At 38.4% G+C, this 15,115-nt stretch overlaps 3 protein-coding genes across 4 annotated transcripts; 2 read left to right on the plus strand and 1 right to left on the minus strand.

Annotated features, from left to right (window-relative positions):
* Window positions 1-3,201: 3,201 nt before the first annotated feature.
* On the plus strand, window positions 3,202-5,347 carry LOC111791351 (pentatricopeptide repeat-containing protein At1g08070, chloroplastic-like). The gene is made up of 2 exons (XM_023672644.1): window positions 3,202-5,029; window positions 5,151-5,347. Exons 1-2 carry the CDS (start codon window positions 3,437-3,439, stop codon window positions 5,223-5,225), a joined length of 1,668 nt encoding a protein of 555 aa, XP_023528412.1. The 5' UTR covers window positions 3,202-3,436; the 3' UTR covers window positions 5,226-5,347.
* Window positions 5,348-5,646: 299 nt separating this feature from the next.
* On the minus strand, window positions 5,647-11,337 carry LOC111791352 (3-hydroxyisobutyryl-CoA hydrolase 1-like). Its single transcript, XM_023672646.1, has 14 exons — window positions 11,184-11,337; window positions 10,764-10,844; window positions 9,658-9,726; window positions 9,487-9,550; window positions 9,227-9,306; window positions 9,048-9,131; window positions 8,730-8,814; window positions 7,952-8,037; window positions 7,651-7,772; window positions 7,382-7,442; window positions 7,116-7,214; window positions 6,204-6,305; window positions 6,078-6,119; window positions 5,647-5,985 (listed from the first exon to the last, which is right to left on the minus strand). The coding sequence occupies exons 1-14, from the start codon at window positions 11,220-11,222 to the stop codon at window positions 5,848-5,850; spliced, it is 1,152 nt and encodes a 383-aa protein (XP_023528414.1). The 5' UTR covers window positions 11,223-11,337; the 3' UTR covers window positions 5,647-5,847.
* A 596-nt stretch (window positions 11,338-11,933) lies between these two features.
* LOC111789823 (late embryogenesis abundant protein 6-like) lies at window positions 11,934-14,777 on the plus strand. 2 transcript variants are annotated; one of them, XM_023670525.1, is made up of 3 exons: window positions 11,934-12,370; window positions 13,940-14,053; window positions 14,309-14,777. In XM_023670525.1, the coding sequence occupies exons 2-3, from the start codon at window positions 13,976-13,978 to the stop codon at window positions 14,582-14,584; spliced, it is 354 nt and encodes a 117-aa protein (XP_023526293.1). In that variant the 5' UTR covers window positions 11,934-12,370; window positions 13,940-13,975; the 3' UTR covers window positions 14,585-14,777. The 2 variants fall into 2 exon arrangements, with proteins under 2 accessions (XP_023526293.1, XP_023526292.1); XM_023670524.1 differs by lacking the exon at window positions 11,934-12,370 and having other exon boundaries at window positions 13,876-14,053.
* Window positions 14,778-15,115: the final 338 nt, after the last annotated feature.

Raw genomic sequence — 15,115 nt, forward strand, 5'->3', positions numbered from 1 at the left:
TACTTTTTTTTTTTTTTTTTCTCAATGTTTAATTGGGTTTTGGAGATATATACTAATTCAATAGGATAGTGAGTTTTTATGAATGCCTCCAATTTTTGTACTGGTAACGAACAATATCCACAGCTAGCAGATATTGTCCTCTTTGGACTTTCTCTTTCGTGCTTCCCCTCCTTTGAGCGCTTCCCCTCAAACTTTAAAATGCGTCTGCTAGGGAAAGGTTTCCACACCGTTATAAGTGGTGGTTTGTTCTCCACCAATGTGGGACATCACATCTCNGGACTTTCTCTTTCGTGCTTCCCCTCCTTTGAGCGCTTCCCCTCAAACTTTAAAATGCGTCTGCTAGGGAAAGGTTTCCACACCGTTATAAGTGGTGGTTTGTTCTCCACCAATGTGGGACATCACATCTCTTTCTCTTTTAGGCTTTCCCTCTTTGAGCTTTCCCTTTCGAGCTTTCCCTAAGCTTTAAAACGGAAGGATTCCATACCCTTATAAATGGTGGTTTGTATTTCACACCCTTCTTATGGTTTGTTCTCGATTAAAATATATATTATCGAGGCCAATAATTCTAATCCATTCACCTTTATTAAACTAAAGAAAAAAAAAACTTGAAAAGAAATTTGATTCAAACCGATACATCATTATGCATTGAACTAATAATTACAATTTCCAATAATTTACCAAAGTAAATAAATTTTACATTATACGTCATTTTAAAAAATTTATCTAATTGATCTAAAAAGTTATTAAGAAGATAACAAAAATTTATAGATTTATTAAATACAAAATTAAATTATCTAAAAAAAATAAAAAATTATTTTAAGGCATATTAATATTTTTTAAATTTTGAAAATGGGTCAGTGTCCACAATGTAATTATTTTGACCAACGGATCTTTTATTTTTGAGGAAATTGAAGTAATAATATTTAAATAAAATTTGAAAGCAGCGGAGATTTGGTGGATTTTTTTTTTTTTAAAAAAATAATAATAACAATAAAATTCATTTTCCCATGATGTTTAATTGTAGCCTTATTGAAGACTTTTGGATAAACAGGAGGAATGCACTTTCATTATTCTCCACTTTTTACCGTTTGGGTCCATCTTTTTATGCCATTCTACTCATTTTACCTCCAAAAATAGTCAAACCCCACTTCATCACCTTTTTTATTTATTTATTTATTTATTTTTCATTTTCTTTTGTGTGCATAATTCAAATGCTTATGTTGGAAGCAAGAACACATTAATTACCCTCCAACCCAATCCATTTAACCCAAGTCACCTACCTCATTGGAGTTAATTTAGGGTAAAGTAGAAAAAAAGAAAAACAAATTGCTCTTCAAACTTTGCCCTTTAATTAAAAAATACTCAAAATTTATTATTATTGGTATATACATTTGATCCTTTATAAACGTTTAAATCTTACCTTCAATGTAGCGGTGGCTATGGAGGTTGAAATAGTGTCTATTCCAGATCATTACCACATAGGTTTGTTCTTAAATAATTATGAATTTGTTGGATGATGGAAGTCTCACATCGACTAATTTAGGAAATGATCATAGAGGTTTATAAGTGAGGAATACTAACTCTATTGGTATGAGGCCTTTTGGGGAAACCCACAGCAAAGCCATGAGAGATTATGCTCAAAGTGGACAATATCATACCATTGTGGAGAGTCGTGTTCGTCTAACATGGTATCAGAGCCATGCCCTAAACTTAGTTGTGCCAATAGATTGGTAAATCCTCAAATATCGAACAAAGAACTCCTAAAGAAAAGGAGTCAAGCCCCTCCTCGAAGGCAGTCAAAATGACTAAGACTCCAAAGGAGTTGAGCCTCGATTAAGGGGAGGCGCACTTTGTTCGAGGAGAGGTGTTGGATGATGGAAGTCCCACATAGACTAATTTAGGGAATGATCATGGGTTTATAAGTGAGGAATACTAACTCCATTGGTATGAGACCTTTTGGGGAAGCCCAAAGCAAAGCCATGAGAGATTATGCTTAAAGTGGACAATATCATACCATTGTGGAGAGTCGTGTTCGTCTAACAGAATTAACCTCTTCCTTTGACAATAAGTCGCTTCAGTTATTCTTTGAAACTACCTTTTCCTTTGGCCTTACTTAACAGAGAGGTTGGCTGTTAGTTGCAGATGGAAGAGGGAGAGACTCTTGATTTGATTTTTGGGGCCAAAAAGGGGATGAAGAAAAGTCTTTCTGACGATGTTTGGCTGCAAATTTCTCACCAAACTGTGAGTTCTGGTTGTTTGACTCCCAATTCTACCCTTGATGATGGAAGTTAGTTATGAGATATCATCGATTGGAGAGGGGAACGAAACATTTCTTATAAAAGTGTGAAAACCTCTCTCGAGTAGATGCGTTTTGAAAGTCTTGAGGGGAAGCCTGAAAAGGAACGCCCAAAGAGGACAAATCTACTAGCGTGGGTTTGGACTGGTACAAATGGTATTAGAGCTAGACACCGGGCGGTGTGCCAACGAAGACACTGGGCCCAAAGAGGGGTGGACACTAGGTGGTGTGCCAGGGGAGACATTGGGCCTCAAAGGGGAGTAGATTGTTAGATCTCACATCGATTGGAGAGAAGAATGAGTGCCAGCGAGAACGCTGAGCCTCAAAGGAGGAGGATGGATTGTGAAATCCCATATCGGTTGGAGAGAGGTATGAAACATTCTTTACAAGAGTGTAAAAACCTCTCTCCAACAGACGCGTTTTAAAAACCTTGAAGGAAAGCATGAAAGAAAAACTCCAAAGAAGATAGTATTGATTAGCAATAGGCTTAAGCTATAAAGCTAGTTTCCATAAAATATCACTCGCCGACTCATAACTTAAAAGCCTGACCAACATAAACATAATTCAACAGATTAAAAGATATATTCTCAACCAAAAAATCAAAAATTCAAATCGAACTACGAAGAAAAAAGAAATTTACAAATATAGTTTCGTGAAAATAAATTAAATACCAAGATATCTATTATGAACATGTAGTTATAGTTGGGCGGGGTAGGATCCTCTCATATTTATAAAATTAGTGAAGACCATTATTCAAATATTTTTTATTAATTTTTTACAAAGAGAAATTAATATAATCTAGAACATTCAAATCAAATTAGATGACCAAATCGAAAATCACCTAACACAATAAAAACTAAAAAAGNAAAAAAAAAAAAAAAAAAAAAAAAAAAAGTTCAAATTAGAGTATCCAACTTGCATCACTTAATGGTCGGCAATCTGTGAACCTAATCATAACATTAAATCAACAATGAGTTGAAATTTGAGTAATGAACAAGTTGGATCTCAACTCATCCATTAGTCAATTCATGCTCTCCTCTTATCTCTTCCCAATTGAATGGTCCAAATGGCAACCTTATCTTAGCCAACAGATTGTTAAAACCCCAAAACAAACAAAATTCAAAGCCAAAACAGAGCCCAATGATTTTGACCCAAAAATTATTTGTCATCAAAATCCCTTCGAACCTACCCACCACTCCAAAACCCAGTCTCAAATTCAACCAAAAACCATTTCCCCTCTTAGAGCACAGCAAAAAATGGACAGAGCTCAAAGAATTTCAGCAACTTCATGCACAAATGGTCGTTACAGGCTTCATCCACCATACCCCATCACTCAACAAGCTCATTGCCCATGTCCTCTCGATGGGCTCGCTCGGAGTTGCCTATGCTTATTCGGTTTTTACTCACACTCGAGAGTTGGATATACTTACTTGGAATACCATGTTGAGAGGCTTTGTGAATTCCGACATGCCGAGAAGGGCGCTCCGAAGTTACATTGAGATGCTTCAATGGTCAAGGATTGTTCCTGATAGATTCACATTTCCTTCTCTGCTAAAGGGTTGCGCCCTTTCATTGGAGTTCAAAGTTGGGAAGGTTCTACATGGCCAGATCGTCAAGTATAGGCTTGATTCAGACCTGTACATAGAAACCACATTGTTAAATATGTATGCCTCCTGTGGGGATTTGAACTCTGCTAGGTTCTTGTTTGAGAAAATGGGTCATAGAAACAAAGTGGTGTGGACTTCGATGATTAGTGGCTATATGAGAAACCATTGTCCTAATGAGGCTTTGGTTCTGTATGAGAAAATGGTGGAAGATGGGTTTAGCCCTGATGAAGTTACCATGGCGACGCTCGTATCGGCTTCGGCTGAGTTGAAAGATTTGGGTGTTGGAATGAAGCTGCATTCTCGAATTCAGGAGATGGGTATGAAGATTTGTGCTGTTCTAGGAAGTGCTTTGGTTGATATGTACGCTAAATGTGGGGATCTAAAAACTGCAAGGCAAGTATTTGATAATATGTCTGAGAGAAATGTATATACCTTCTCGGCTTTGATTTTTGGTTATGTCAAGAACAATAGAAGCACAGAGGCGTTGCAGTTATTCAAGGAAATGACTGGCGCCTCGAATGTGCGTCCAAATGACGTCACGATTCTAGCCGTTGTTTCAGCATGTGCTCAATTGGGTGACTTAGAAACAGGAAGATGGATTCATGACTATATTACCAGGACCGAACAGGATTGTTCGGTTAGTTTGAGTAACGCGTTGATCGATATGTACTCAAAGTGTGGAGAAATAGATGCTGCCGAAACAATCTTTGATAGCATGTCGAAAAGAGATTTGATCTCTTGGAATTCTTTGGTGAACGGTCTCGCTCTACATGGCCTCGGCAGGGAGGCTCTCACTCGGTTGCGCCTAATGCAGATGACAGACTTGCAGCCAGATGAAATAACTTTCATTGGGGTACTGACTGCCTGCAGCCACGCAGGATTAGTTCAAGAGGGCAAGAAGCTATTCCATGAAATGGAAGCATTATATGGAATAAGACCCAAGTTGGAGCATTACGGGTGCATGGTAGATCTTTTATGCAGAGCGGGACGTCTGGTCGAAGCTCGGGAATTTATTCAAGCAATGCCTTTACAGCCAAATGGTGCAATATGGGGCGCTATGCTCGGTGCTTGCAGAGTGTACAACGATCTTGAGCTCGGCGAGGAATCTGCGAGATGCCTGCTAGAACAGGAACCAACAAATGATGGAGTTTACATTTTGCTATCAAACATTTATGCAAAAAGGCAAATGTGGAATGAAGTGAAAAAAGTTCGAGAATTGATGAACGAGAAAGGAATTCAGAAAACACCCGGTTACAGTTCGGTTGTCATCGATAACGTCACCCATTCGTTTCTGGCTGGAGATTGTTCTCACCCAGAAATAACTGAAATATTTACAATGCTTAGACAAGTTAGAGAGAAGCTGAAACTAGCAGGCTATGTTGCAGATATCTCAGAAGTATTACTCAACATTGATGATAATAAGAAGGAAGAATCAGTTTCTCAACATAGTGAAAAACTAGCTTTATGCTATGGCTTATTGAAATCTAAGCCAGGGAGGAAAATTGTTATCCTGAAAAACCTTAGGGTCTGCTCAGACTGTCATACTATGATAAAACTCGTCTCGAAGATTTACCGAAGGCAGATAACGGTAAGAGATCGAATCCGTTTCCACCACTTCAAAGACGGCGTCTGTTCTTGCCGAGATTATTGGTGAAGCGTGTATGTACCAAATATGGCACTGCAGAAACTTTTCAATGGTATTTCCTTCTCTACTGTATAAATAGAAAATAGGTTTACAAGAAATAGCAAAGAACAGTGTTATGATATGTAGAATGGTGTAAAATTGAAATTTTATCATGAATACTTTATTTTACATATGTTCGGTGCTTGTAGAATACGATAAATCTACTACTGATTCCTTGTTATGGAAGGCTTATTTCCGACCTAAACGACTAGCCAAGTACAAATATATTATTTATCGAGTAAGTAGCAAACTCGGGGAACCTAGAGTTTTGAAATGGCTGAAGCAGGCAAGTTGGATCTTGCAGGGAGCTTTAGGTCTTCCCAGTCTTCATCTTCAATCCTAGAGAAGTACCTCTCAACCATAGCATCAGTGACAAGCCCCAGATTAGAGGGTTCCCACTATAAAAGAGAGCGAGAGAGAGAGATCAGAGAACGGATGTATCGATTTCTAAAAACGTACATCTGGGAATCACGAAACACTCGACGTGTACCTTTGGGTTGTGATCTTTATCCAACAATATAGCTCGACAACCCTGCATTTATGAAATGTCATCATGATCTTTAGTAATAGAAATGTCAAAGTTGTGGGGATAAAACAAGCCAAGGCAGTGGAAGACCTCAACAAAATCTTTGCTGACTTCCCCTCGCAGGACATGACAAACCATTCTGTACTCACGAATGAGACACTGACCAATACCTTGAAGTCTGCCTTCTCTGATCTGTAATTTCAGAAAGGGATCATATTAAGTACATTGATGTATAATTCCAAATTTTCACGAAATTGACAGTAGTTGTGTTAAAGAAATTTGGAAAGACTAAGACCCTGACTGAAGTTCTTCCTCTATAATGACCAGAGAGAGAGAGAGAGAGAGAGGAGAGGAGAGGAGAGATGCTTTCTACAAAACAATGAGACAACAGTTGCTTGTGTACATGTGTAAAAGGGATCTCAATAACTAAAACTGTGAGATCCCACAACGGTTGAGGAGGAGAACAAAACATTCTTAGTGAAAATTTCTGCCTAGCAGACGTGTTTTAAAAACTTTGAGGAGAAGCCTGAAAGGAAAAACCCAAAGAGAACAATATCTGCTAGTGGTGGGTTTCGACTGTTACAAATGATATCAGAGCCAGACACAAGGCGATGTGCCAGCGAGGAGACTGAGCCCCGAAGGAGAGTGGACACAAGGTGGTGTGCCAGCAAGGACAATGGGTCCCAAAGGGGGTGGATTGGGAGGTCCTACATCAATTGGAGAAGGGAACGAGCATCAACAAGGATGTTGGGCCCAGAAGGGGGGTGGATTGTGAGATCCCACATCGATTGGGGAGGAGAACGAAGCATTCTCTATAAGGGTGTGGAAATCACTCCCTAGCAGGCGCGTTTTAAAAACTTTGATGGGAAGTCCAAAGAGAACAATATCTGCTAGCATTAGGCTTGGGCGGTTATAAAAACTGTCGATCATCAAAATTCATATCCAGAGCGGCAGTCCATCAAAGAAAGGGACGGTTTGAAACTTATTAGGATGGTTGCACACCGATCTCAAAGAGATTTTAAGACTGGTTGGTGATGCCTTCTTCAAGGCCTGAATTGTTGAAGTGACCCAATCATCTTTCTTTTTCAGTGCCTCCTCCTCCTACAAGAGCAAAGCATCAGATTACAATTAGTTAAATGGGACAATCCCTCCTATAACCATGACCATAATATCCAATGAACTACAAGAGAAATAAGAACATAAGAGAGTTAAATCATAAAGAACGCATATGACAAGAAGATATTGTGTTATCCATATCATCAACTTACAAGTGCAGCTAAAATGTCTTCAACTGTTCTTCGAGAGAAGCACTTATCAATGACATCCAACCTGTGAAAACCAATCATTTGATTTTAAATTGAACTTCTAAATCTGAATTAACCCAAAAGCTTAAGTTTATAGGTTAGTGTAAATTTAACTATATTAATACTTCAACAACTACTGATAATTTCATTATATTAACACTCAGCTCAATAGAGTTTTTGATAGGAAGCCTTAAAATCATCGCCCATAATTTGTGCCAAAGATAAGGTCATACCGGTGATATGCACTTTGCTCTTTAAGAATTGGTCTTTTGGCGAACTTATCAATAATTTCTGAAATGTTGCATTGCAGACCTGTATCTGCTTTGCAAAGTGCTTCCTCTAAGTCCTTCAATTTCTGGTAATGGATTGGAGTAACAAAAAGGAACAATCACTTAACTATGAAATATGTTGTCGAAAAACTTAATACAATACTAATAATTTCTTATGTGAAACTGTTCTTCATCTAAGCATGGGATATCTTTCTTTTAGCTATTTAACATTTGAGATCGTAGAAATTTCGGAGGTAGTAAATACCTCTGAGACGACAAAGTGAGTAGCAAGGCCACATGCAAGCATTTCAGCACCATCCAACCTCGCACCTGTTAGGCCAACATATTCACCTGCAAAAGTTTTAGCAAAATAATAAGACTTCATGCATAGAGTACCTCCAAGCACAAGTATCAGATAGACAAACGGATCACGTTTCCACATCCTTATAAAGAATGTTTCGTTCATCTCTCCAACCGATGTGGGATCTTATAATCCACCTCCCTTAGGGATCCAGCATTCTTGCTGGCACACCGTTCGGTGTCTGGCTCTTATACCATTTGTAAGAGCTCAAGCCCACCGCTAGTAGATATTGTCCGCTTTGACCCATTACGTATTGCCGTCAACCTTACAGTTCTAAAACACGTCTGCTAGGGAGAGGTTTTCACATCCTTATAAGGAATGCTTCGTTCCTCTCTCCAACCAATGTGGGATCTCATAATCCACCTCCCTTAGGAGCCCAGCATCCTCGCTGGCACACCATTCGGTGTCTGGCTCTTATACTATTTGTAACAACTCTAACCCACCGCTAGTAGATATTATCCATTTTGGCTCATTACGTATCGCCGTCAGCCTCACGGTTTTAAAATGCATTTGCTAGGGAGAGGTTTCCACATCCTTATAAGCAATGCTTCGTTCCTCTCTCCAACCGACGTGGGATCTCACATTTGGCTAGTAAATATTGTCCATGGTATATGTCAACTAATACTCAATACTAAAAAATACATATACGAACACAAGGGGTATACAGGACAATAAGTTATACCAAAAAATCCCGGGAGTCTTGACAAGTAATAAGAAGCACCAACATCTGGGAAGAGTCCTAAAGCAGTTTCAGGCATTGCAAACACCTGAAGAAAGTAAATTGTCATATTAATATATTCCCTTTCCCTAATGATTAAAACAATGGTACAGAAGTACAAGAATAGAAAGATAATTCGATATCCTTAAATTCCCAATCCGACATAATGAAAACAGCAAAACATATCTTCGAAGCATTCTACACATCTTCAATGAACTCTAAAACATGGGCATTGGATCAATAATTCAAGGACAAAAAGTTCAGAGCTTGAGTTCGGTATACCGACTTCTCTGTTGCAACACGGAATCTACCATGTATTGAAACACCGGCCCCTCCGCCCATGACAATACCATTCAGGAGAGAAACCTTAGGAATATTCAAGCAATCACTGAAAGTTAAATTTAACAAAGTAAAAGTCATCATAGACTAAAATGACCTGAACTTAAAGCAACCAAAATTACCTGTGGCTTGCTGAAAGTTGCCATCAAATAATTTAAGATGAACTCTTTCTGGAAGAAATAAGCACCTTTCCTCCAATCACCTAACTCACATAAACCAGGATTATGATTACCTAAATATAAATGCTTTTTCATATTATCAAGTTAAATTTTGCACAGCTCTCCTAGATTAGATGACTACCTAACTGTGAACACCATAAATAATGAGCAGGTAAAAAGATGAAAATATTTCGATCTCGAGCGTCAATTAGATGCAAACTTACCCTGTTTAATGTCATGAACCACAGCTGACACATCACCCCCAGCACAAAATGCCCTTCCTTTCCCCTACGAACACATAGAAGATACTCGACTAATTAAAAAATTTTAAAAATTATTCATTTCAATGTTATGTATATATATATATAGCAATTCTTGATGGAGAAGTGAAATACCTTGACAACCACGAGCTTCACACTGGGATCTGTATCATAGGAAACAAAGAGTTCCAATAGCCGGGAAACCTGGATTGAAAGATCAAGAAAAACACTAATTAGAACGGTATCAGGCCACAATAGGCATCAGGCTGGTCAAAATTGACACCGTGACACATAATGCTTGTAAATAATAAGATGAAGAGTTCTTGAGCACAAGAGTTTGGTGCTTATTGAATATTAATTGTTAACCTAATTTCAGCAAGGATCATATGTTAGGAATCACGAACCTCCATAATCGTATGATATTTTCCACTTTCAGCATAAACTCTCGTGGATTTACTTTTGGTTTTCCCAAAATACCTCGTACCAATGGAGATGTATTCCTTACTTATAAACCCATGGGCAACTCCTTAATTAGCCAATGTGGGACACCTCTCCTAACAATTCTCAACAATCCTCCCCTCCAACAAAGTACACTATAGAGCCTCCCTTGAGTCCTATGAAGCTCTTGAGTCGCCTCCCCTTAATCGAGGCTCGACTCCTTTTCTTTGGAGCCCTCCAACAAAGTACACTATTTATTCGACATTGAGACACTTTTAACTACACCTTCGAGGGTCACAACTTCTTTGTTCAACATTTGAGGATTCTATTGACATGGCTAAGTTAAGGACATGACACTGATACCATGTTAGGAATCACGAACTTCTATAATGGTACGATATTGTCCACTTTAGCATAAGCTCTCATGGCTTTACTTTTGGTTTTCCCAACATACCCCATACCAATAGAGAGGTATTCCTTACTTATAAACCCATGATCAACCTCTTGATTAGCCGATGTGGGACACCTCTCCCAACAATCCTAAACATCAGATAGTCCAGTTAATGCTAATCCATGGCGGGAAGCAACAAAGAGAACACCATGTTCTCAAACTTGAACAAAATACACACCATTACTTGAAATAACATTATTCTGTCTGCCTTAAACATATAAACCACGCAAGAGTTCGCTACACATTGGATAGTTCAATTACGCAGCACTATAAAAAACATATAAATTAGCTAAATGAAAACACAACAGAAAAAGCTGCAAGTAGAACAGAAAATCACAATCGCAGGCCTCACCATTTTGAATGAAAGAGCATTCAACTGCTTAGTTCGGTTTAAAGTCAATAATCTCACAGACCGCTTCTCTTCCACTAAAACCTGTTGCAAAGAAAATTATCAGCAACATCTCAACATAAATCGTACGTTTACAGAGAGAAAATCTAAGCTAATAACCACCATGATTTCAGTATCTATAACCTTCTTTGCTTACAGTTATAGCTAACGAGCAAAGATAAACAACCGAAGTGAAAAGAACTTCATCGTGATAAATGGCTATTTGCCGATGAATAATCGCCTAATCCATAAGAAATCTCTCATCACTTAAAAGCTAATGAAATGAAAATCCTGTGAAATTTCGATAAGGATCTTGCAAGCTTCAGAAAAATGGCAATGGTTTAATGTGTACAAGGACGATAAAAAGAGAGAGAAATTAAGAACCTGATCTTCATCAACTCCGGTAGAATTGAAGGACGCCATGCCTCGGAAATGTTCTCTTCAACGAAATGAAATCGAAAAGAGATTAGAATGTGGAAGCCAAATAGCTTTACGATTCAGCTAGCAGGCTTCAATGCTTTGTGTTTAGTCTCTGTTCATCCAAACGTGGGTTATGTGGAAGAGAGCTGACATTGAAACTACATGTCGTTCTATGCTGTACTGAAACGACATATAGTTTTGATCTTTTAAACGTACACGACACTAAGTCGGGAATCCGGATAAAGTTGAGTCGCAGAGGCTGCCATCGCCACTGAAACGGCGTCGTTTAATTGTGTTGAACAATTCAACTCCTAGCGGTGTTAAAAAACAAAAATCTGAACCATAATTATCAAAAAAATAATAATAATAAAATCCAATTCAAAACCGAGAGTTAATAAATATATATATATATTTTTTTTTTTAAATGTGCTTAAAATAAATATTTAATTATTAGCCCAATTCTAAAAATATAGAAAATATTTAAAAATTAATATTTTTAAAACAAAATAGTTTTTATAAACTTTTTTTTTTTTTCGGATTGAAAACTTTTTAGCTCTAAATTTTCATATTTGAATTTAAAAAATATACCTAAAATTATCGATTGAAATTTTAATTTTGTGTATAATAAATAATTGATTTATGGACATTTTCTTTTTAAAAAAAAAAATTATATACCCATTTAACACTAAATAAAATGTTTGGAATAATTTTCAACATAAACTTGATTCGGCTGTTGAGTGAAGCGTTGATACACCGACGGTAGAGAAGAGCTAGTGATCGGCAGCAATAACGACGGCGTCGGAGTGCGATTATGGAGAGGAAGAGTGTCGGGCGTGCTGTGGAAGCTCCGAATTCGCCGGAGAAATGGTATCCGCTTCGCCTTTTTCCTCCTTGGAACAAGCTGCAGGTTCAATCAGGTCTCCATTTTTATTCTTTCACCTTCTTTAATCTCTCTGTACCATTGTCGGTGATCAATCGAGGCTGATATTTTATCTTTTAGTGCTGGTTGCTTACAGTTTTTTGAACGGAATTAGGAATAGATAGTGTTCTTCTATGATGCGATTGAATACTGGAACGTAGAGCTTGACCTCAGGTTGAGTAAGGAGGAACAGTCAACTGCACTGGCAACCGTGACTGGCTCTAGATTTCAGGTCAGATCATGCAGTGCTCTTGCTCATAAATTTGGCAAGTATTTGTAGTCTGTTTTAGTATCATCTAGTTGACCTATAACAACGATTCATGCCTTGGATTTATGCCTCCCTTGCAATATATTCACGTTACTCATTCGACTGAGAATATTTGCTGAAACTGATAAAATTCTCTACTTATGATCCTCAAATAAATTACAAAGGAAATGAAAAGGTCAAGTATGATAGATATGGTAAACTGCAATGGAATGTGAAATATCCTTAACAAAGACTATCTCCACATACCCACACAAGTTCTTCCGGCATACATTGTCCTTACTCACATACACCCAATATAGAATTGTTCCAAGGAAAGTATGCTTAACTTTGGAGTTACTATGATTGAGGAGCCGAAAAGAAAAGAAACCTAGGTCAATGATGAGAAGCCATTGCCATCTTCTTAGGCCAGAGATGCAATTCTTAAGATATGCTTGTCAGCCATCATTTAGAAATGAACTGAGCAGTTTAGTTGATTAGTTGGAAGGCTTTGTTCCATTTGTCTAAAACTCTAAATGATCCTTCTTCATTCTGTCCAAGATGTTTTCACTATCTGAAGTAAGAACAATTGTGTCTGCTGCAGAAACGATATTCCAATACACCCATAGTTGAGTTTGAGATTGCTGCTCAGGAGCAAATGAATTAACGGAACTGCGTCTTGCAAACCTTTTCTCGACCAAACAAAATACCTCTTCAGCCTGGGAGAGCTCGTGAGATCTCACATTGTTTGGAATGGGGAACGAAGTTTCTTATAAGAGTGTGAAAATCTCTCCCTAGCATAAGCATTTTATGACCTTGAGGGGAAGTCCAGAAGGGAAAGTCCAAAGAGGACAATATCTACTAGCAGCTGTTACAGATGGTATCATTCTGGGTGGTGTGCCAATAAGGATAGGCAGTTCGAAAAGGAAGGTCCAAAGAGAACCATATCTGCTAGCGTTAAGCTTGAGCTGTTACAAATGGATTCATAACCAAGTTCTGGGTGGTATGCCAATAAGGATGGACCCCAAAGGGGTGGATTGTGAGATTCACATTGGTTGGAGAGAAGAACGAAACATTCGTTATAAGGTGTGGAAGCCTCTCCGCATGCGCGTTTTAAAACCTTAAGGGAAAACCCATAAGTAAAATACAAAGAGAACAATATCTGTTAGCATAGAGCTATCCTCCAAATTTTGCCAAATTTTGCACGAAAAGTAGAAGGTAACCTCATATTGAATTCATAGGAAATTAGTTTTCTCCTTTAATCTTCCAAACTGATTCAGGATTCTAATTCAGTTACCGTTTCCTAAACATTAGGGGGAAAATGTTGGTTATTGGATCTTGATTAATTGTGAAATAAAAAGCTAATTAATTTCACTTAAATCTTTTTATTGGTTAAAAAATTGATCTATGGGGTTGAATTGAACCACAAATCTTTCCTAGAATTAATGCTCATTCTACAATTGTCAATGAAACACCCAAGAGAGCGAATGCAAATGAACTATAAATATGGCAATGAGCTTGGGTTTAATCATTCGCATTCTCTCTAAGCTTTTGAAGGCTTTTAAACCATTTTACAAGTCCAAAGACAAGAAGATGCAAGCAGTAAGGGACAAGCTACACGACATCACCGCCATGCGGAAGGCCAAGTCCGAGGCAAAGGCCGAAGAGAAGGTGAGCTCTCGAGAAAACACACACACATGCACAAATCTCAATAGTGTCGAGTTTGGTTGTATCATAGAGAATAGTTTCAATCTGAATGTCAACGTCAGCTGGTTAAGGTATCTGTCAGTCTCGATTGAGAGACCGTGTAGTTAAGGTATATGTCTGTCTCGATTGAGGGACCGTGTAGTTAAGGTATCTGTCAGTCTCGATTGATTAAGACATGTGTTGGTCTCGACCGAATACAATGTTACATTCTGTTGGCAGGCAGAGAAGGAGCTAGCAAAGGCAAGAGTGGAGGTGGCTCATGAGGTAAGATTGGCAAGAGAGGCTGAAGCTGCAATGAGTCTTCATGTTGCCAAAGCTGGAAAGAGGGCTGAGAAAGAAATGGCTAAGCATGCCAATACTCACACCAATATCTTTGTGGCTCCTGGCGACGGCACCACCACCAGGGTGGCCACCGCTCCAGGCGTGACTATGGTCGGAGCCCCTGGCACCGTCGACATGGTTGGACCTCATACCGTTCATAAGAAGACACTGTAACTCTTGTAACGCCATCAAAAAAGCTTGTCATCTTTCATTTGCAAGTAATTACCTTTGTGTTTGATTTGTTTTTCTGCAAGTTCTACCACATCTTTAGATGTTGTGTAGTATATATACAATAGAATGTGACATTGTATTCGGGAGCTTCCTCCCGAGGCCGTTCATAACAAGAAATCGAAAGTATTTAAAGATATTATTCGTCTTCTGAGAGTGATCAGCCGAAATCCCACATTAACTAGATAAAACAAAGATCGTGGGTATAAAAGCCCGAGACAATATTTTCATTAATATGAAGACTTCGGTATGAACCTTGAATATGTAATTGAGCTCAATTGTCTCCTTTGTAATAGCCCAAGCCCTTTATATCGTTGTCCTCATAGTTTTAAAATGGTCTGCAAGAAACTTTCATACCCTTTCAAGGAATGTTTCGTTCTCCTCCCTAACCAACGTGGGATCTCACAATTCACCCCCTTTGTGCTTCCGCTAGCAAATATTGTCCGCTTTGGCCCCTTACATATCGCCTTCCTTACA

This window comes from Cucurbita pepo, chromosome LG03 (assembly GCF_002806865.2).
Source record: "Cucurbita pepo subsp. pepo cultivar mu-cu-16 chromosome LG03, ASM280686v2, whole genome shotgun sequence".
NCBI classification, from domain to species: Eukaryota; Viridiplantae; Streptophyta; class Magnoliopsida; order Cucurbitales; family Cucurbitaceae; genus Cucurbita; species Cucurbita pepo.

Coding starts and splice junctions, on each gene's coding strand:
- LOC111791351 (XM_023672644.1), top strand. CDS start 3,437: ATGATTTTGACCCAAAAATTATTTGTCATCAAAATCCCTTCGAACCTA. Junction 5,030..5,150: donor CTGCGAGATGCCTGCTAGAA/CAGGAACCAACA, acceptor TTCAGAAAACAC/CCGGTTACAGTTCGGTTGTC.
- LOC111791352 (XM_023672646.1), bottom strand. CDS start 11,222: ATGGCGTCCTTCAATTCTACCGGAGTTGATGAAGATCAG. Junction 9,727..10,763: donor ATGCTCTTTCATTCAAAATG/GTGAGGCCTGCG, acceptor CTTTCAATCCAG/GTTTCCCGGCTATTGGAACT. Junction 9,307..9,486: donor GGTTCATGACATTAAACAGG/GTAAGTTTGCAT, acceptor TATGTGAGTTAG/GTGATTGGAGGAAAGGTGCT.
- LOC111789823 (XM_023670524.1), top strand. CDS start 13,889: ATGGCAATGAGCTTGGGTTTAATCATTCGCATTCTCTCTAAGCTTTTG. Junction 14,054..14,308: donor AGGCAAAGGCCGAAGAGAAG/GTGAGCTCTCGA, acceptor TTCTGTTGGCAG/GCAGAGAAGGAGCTAGCAAA.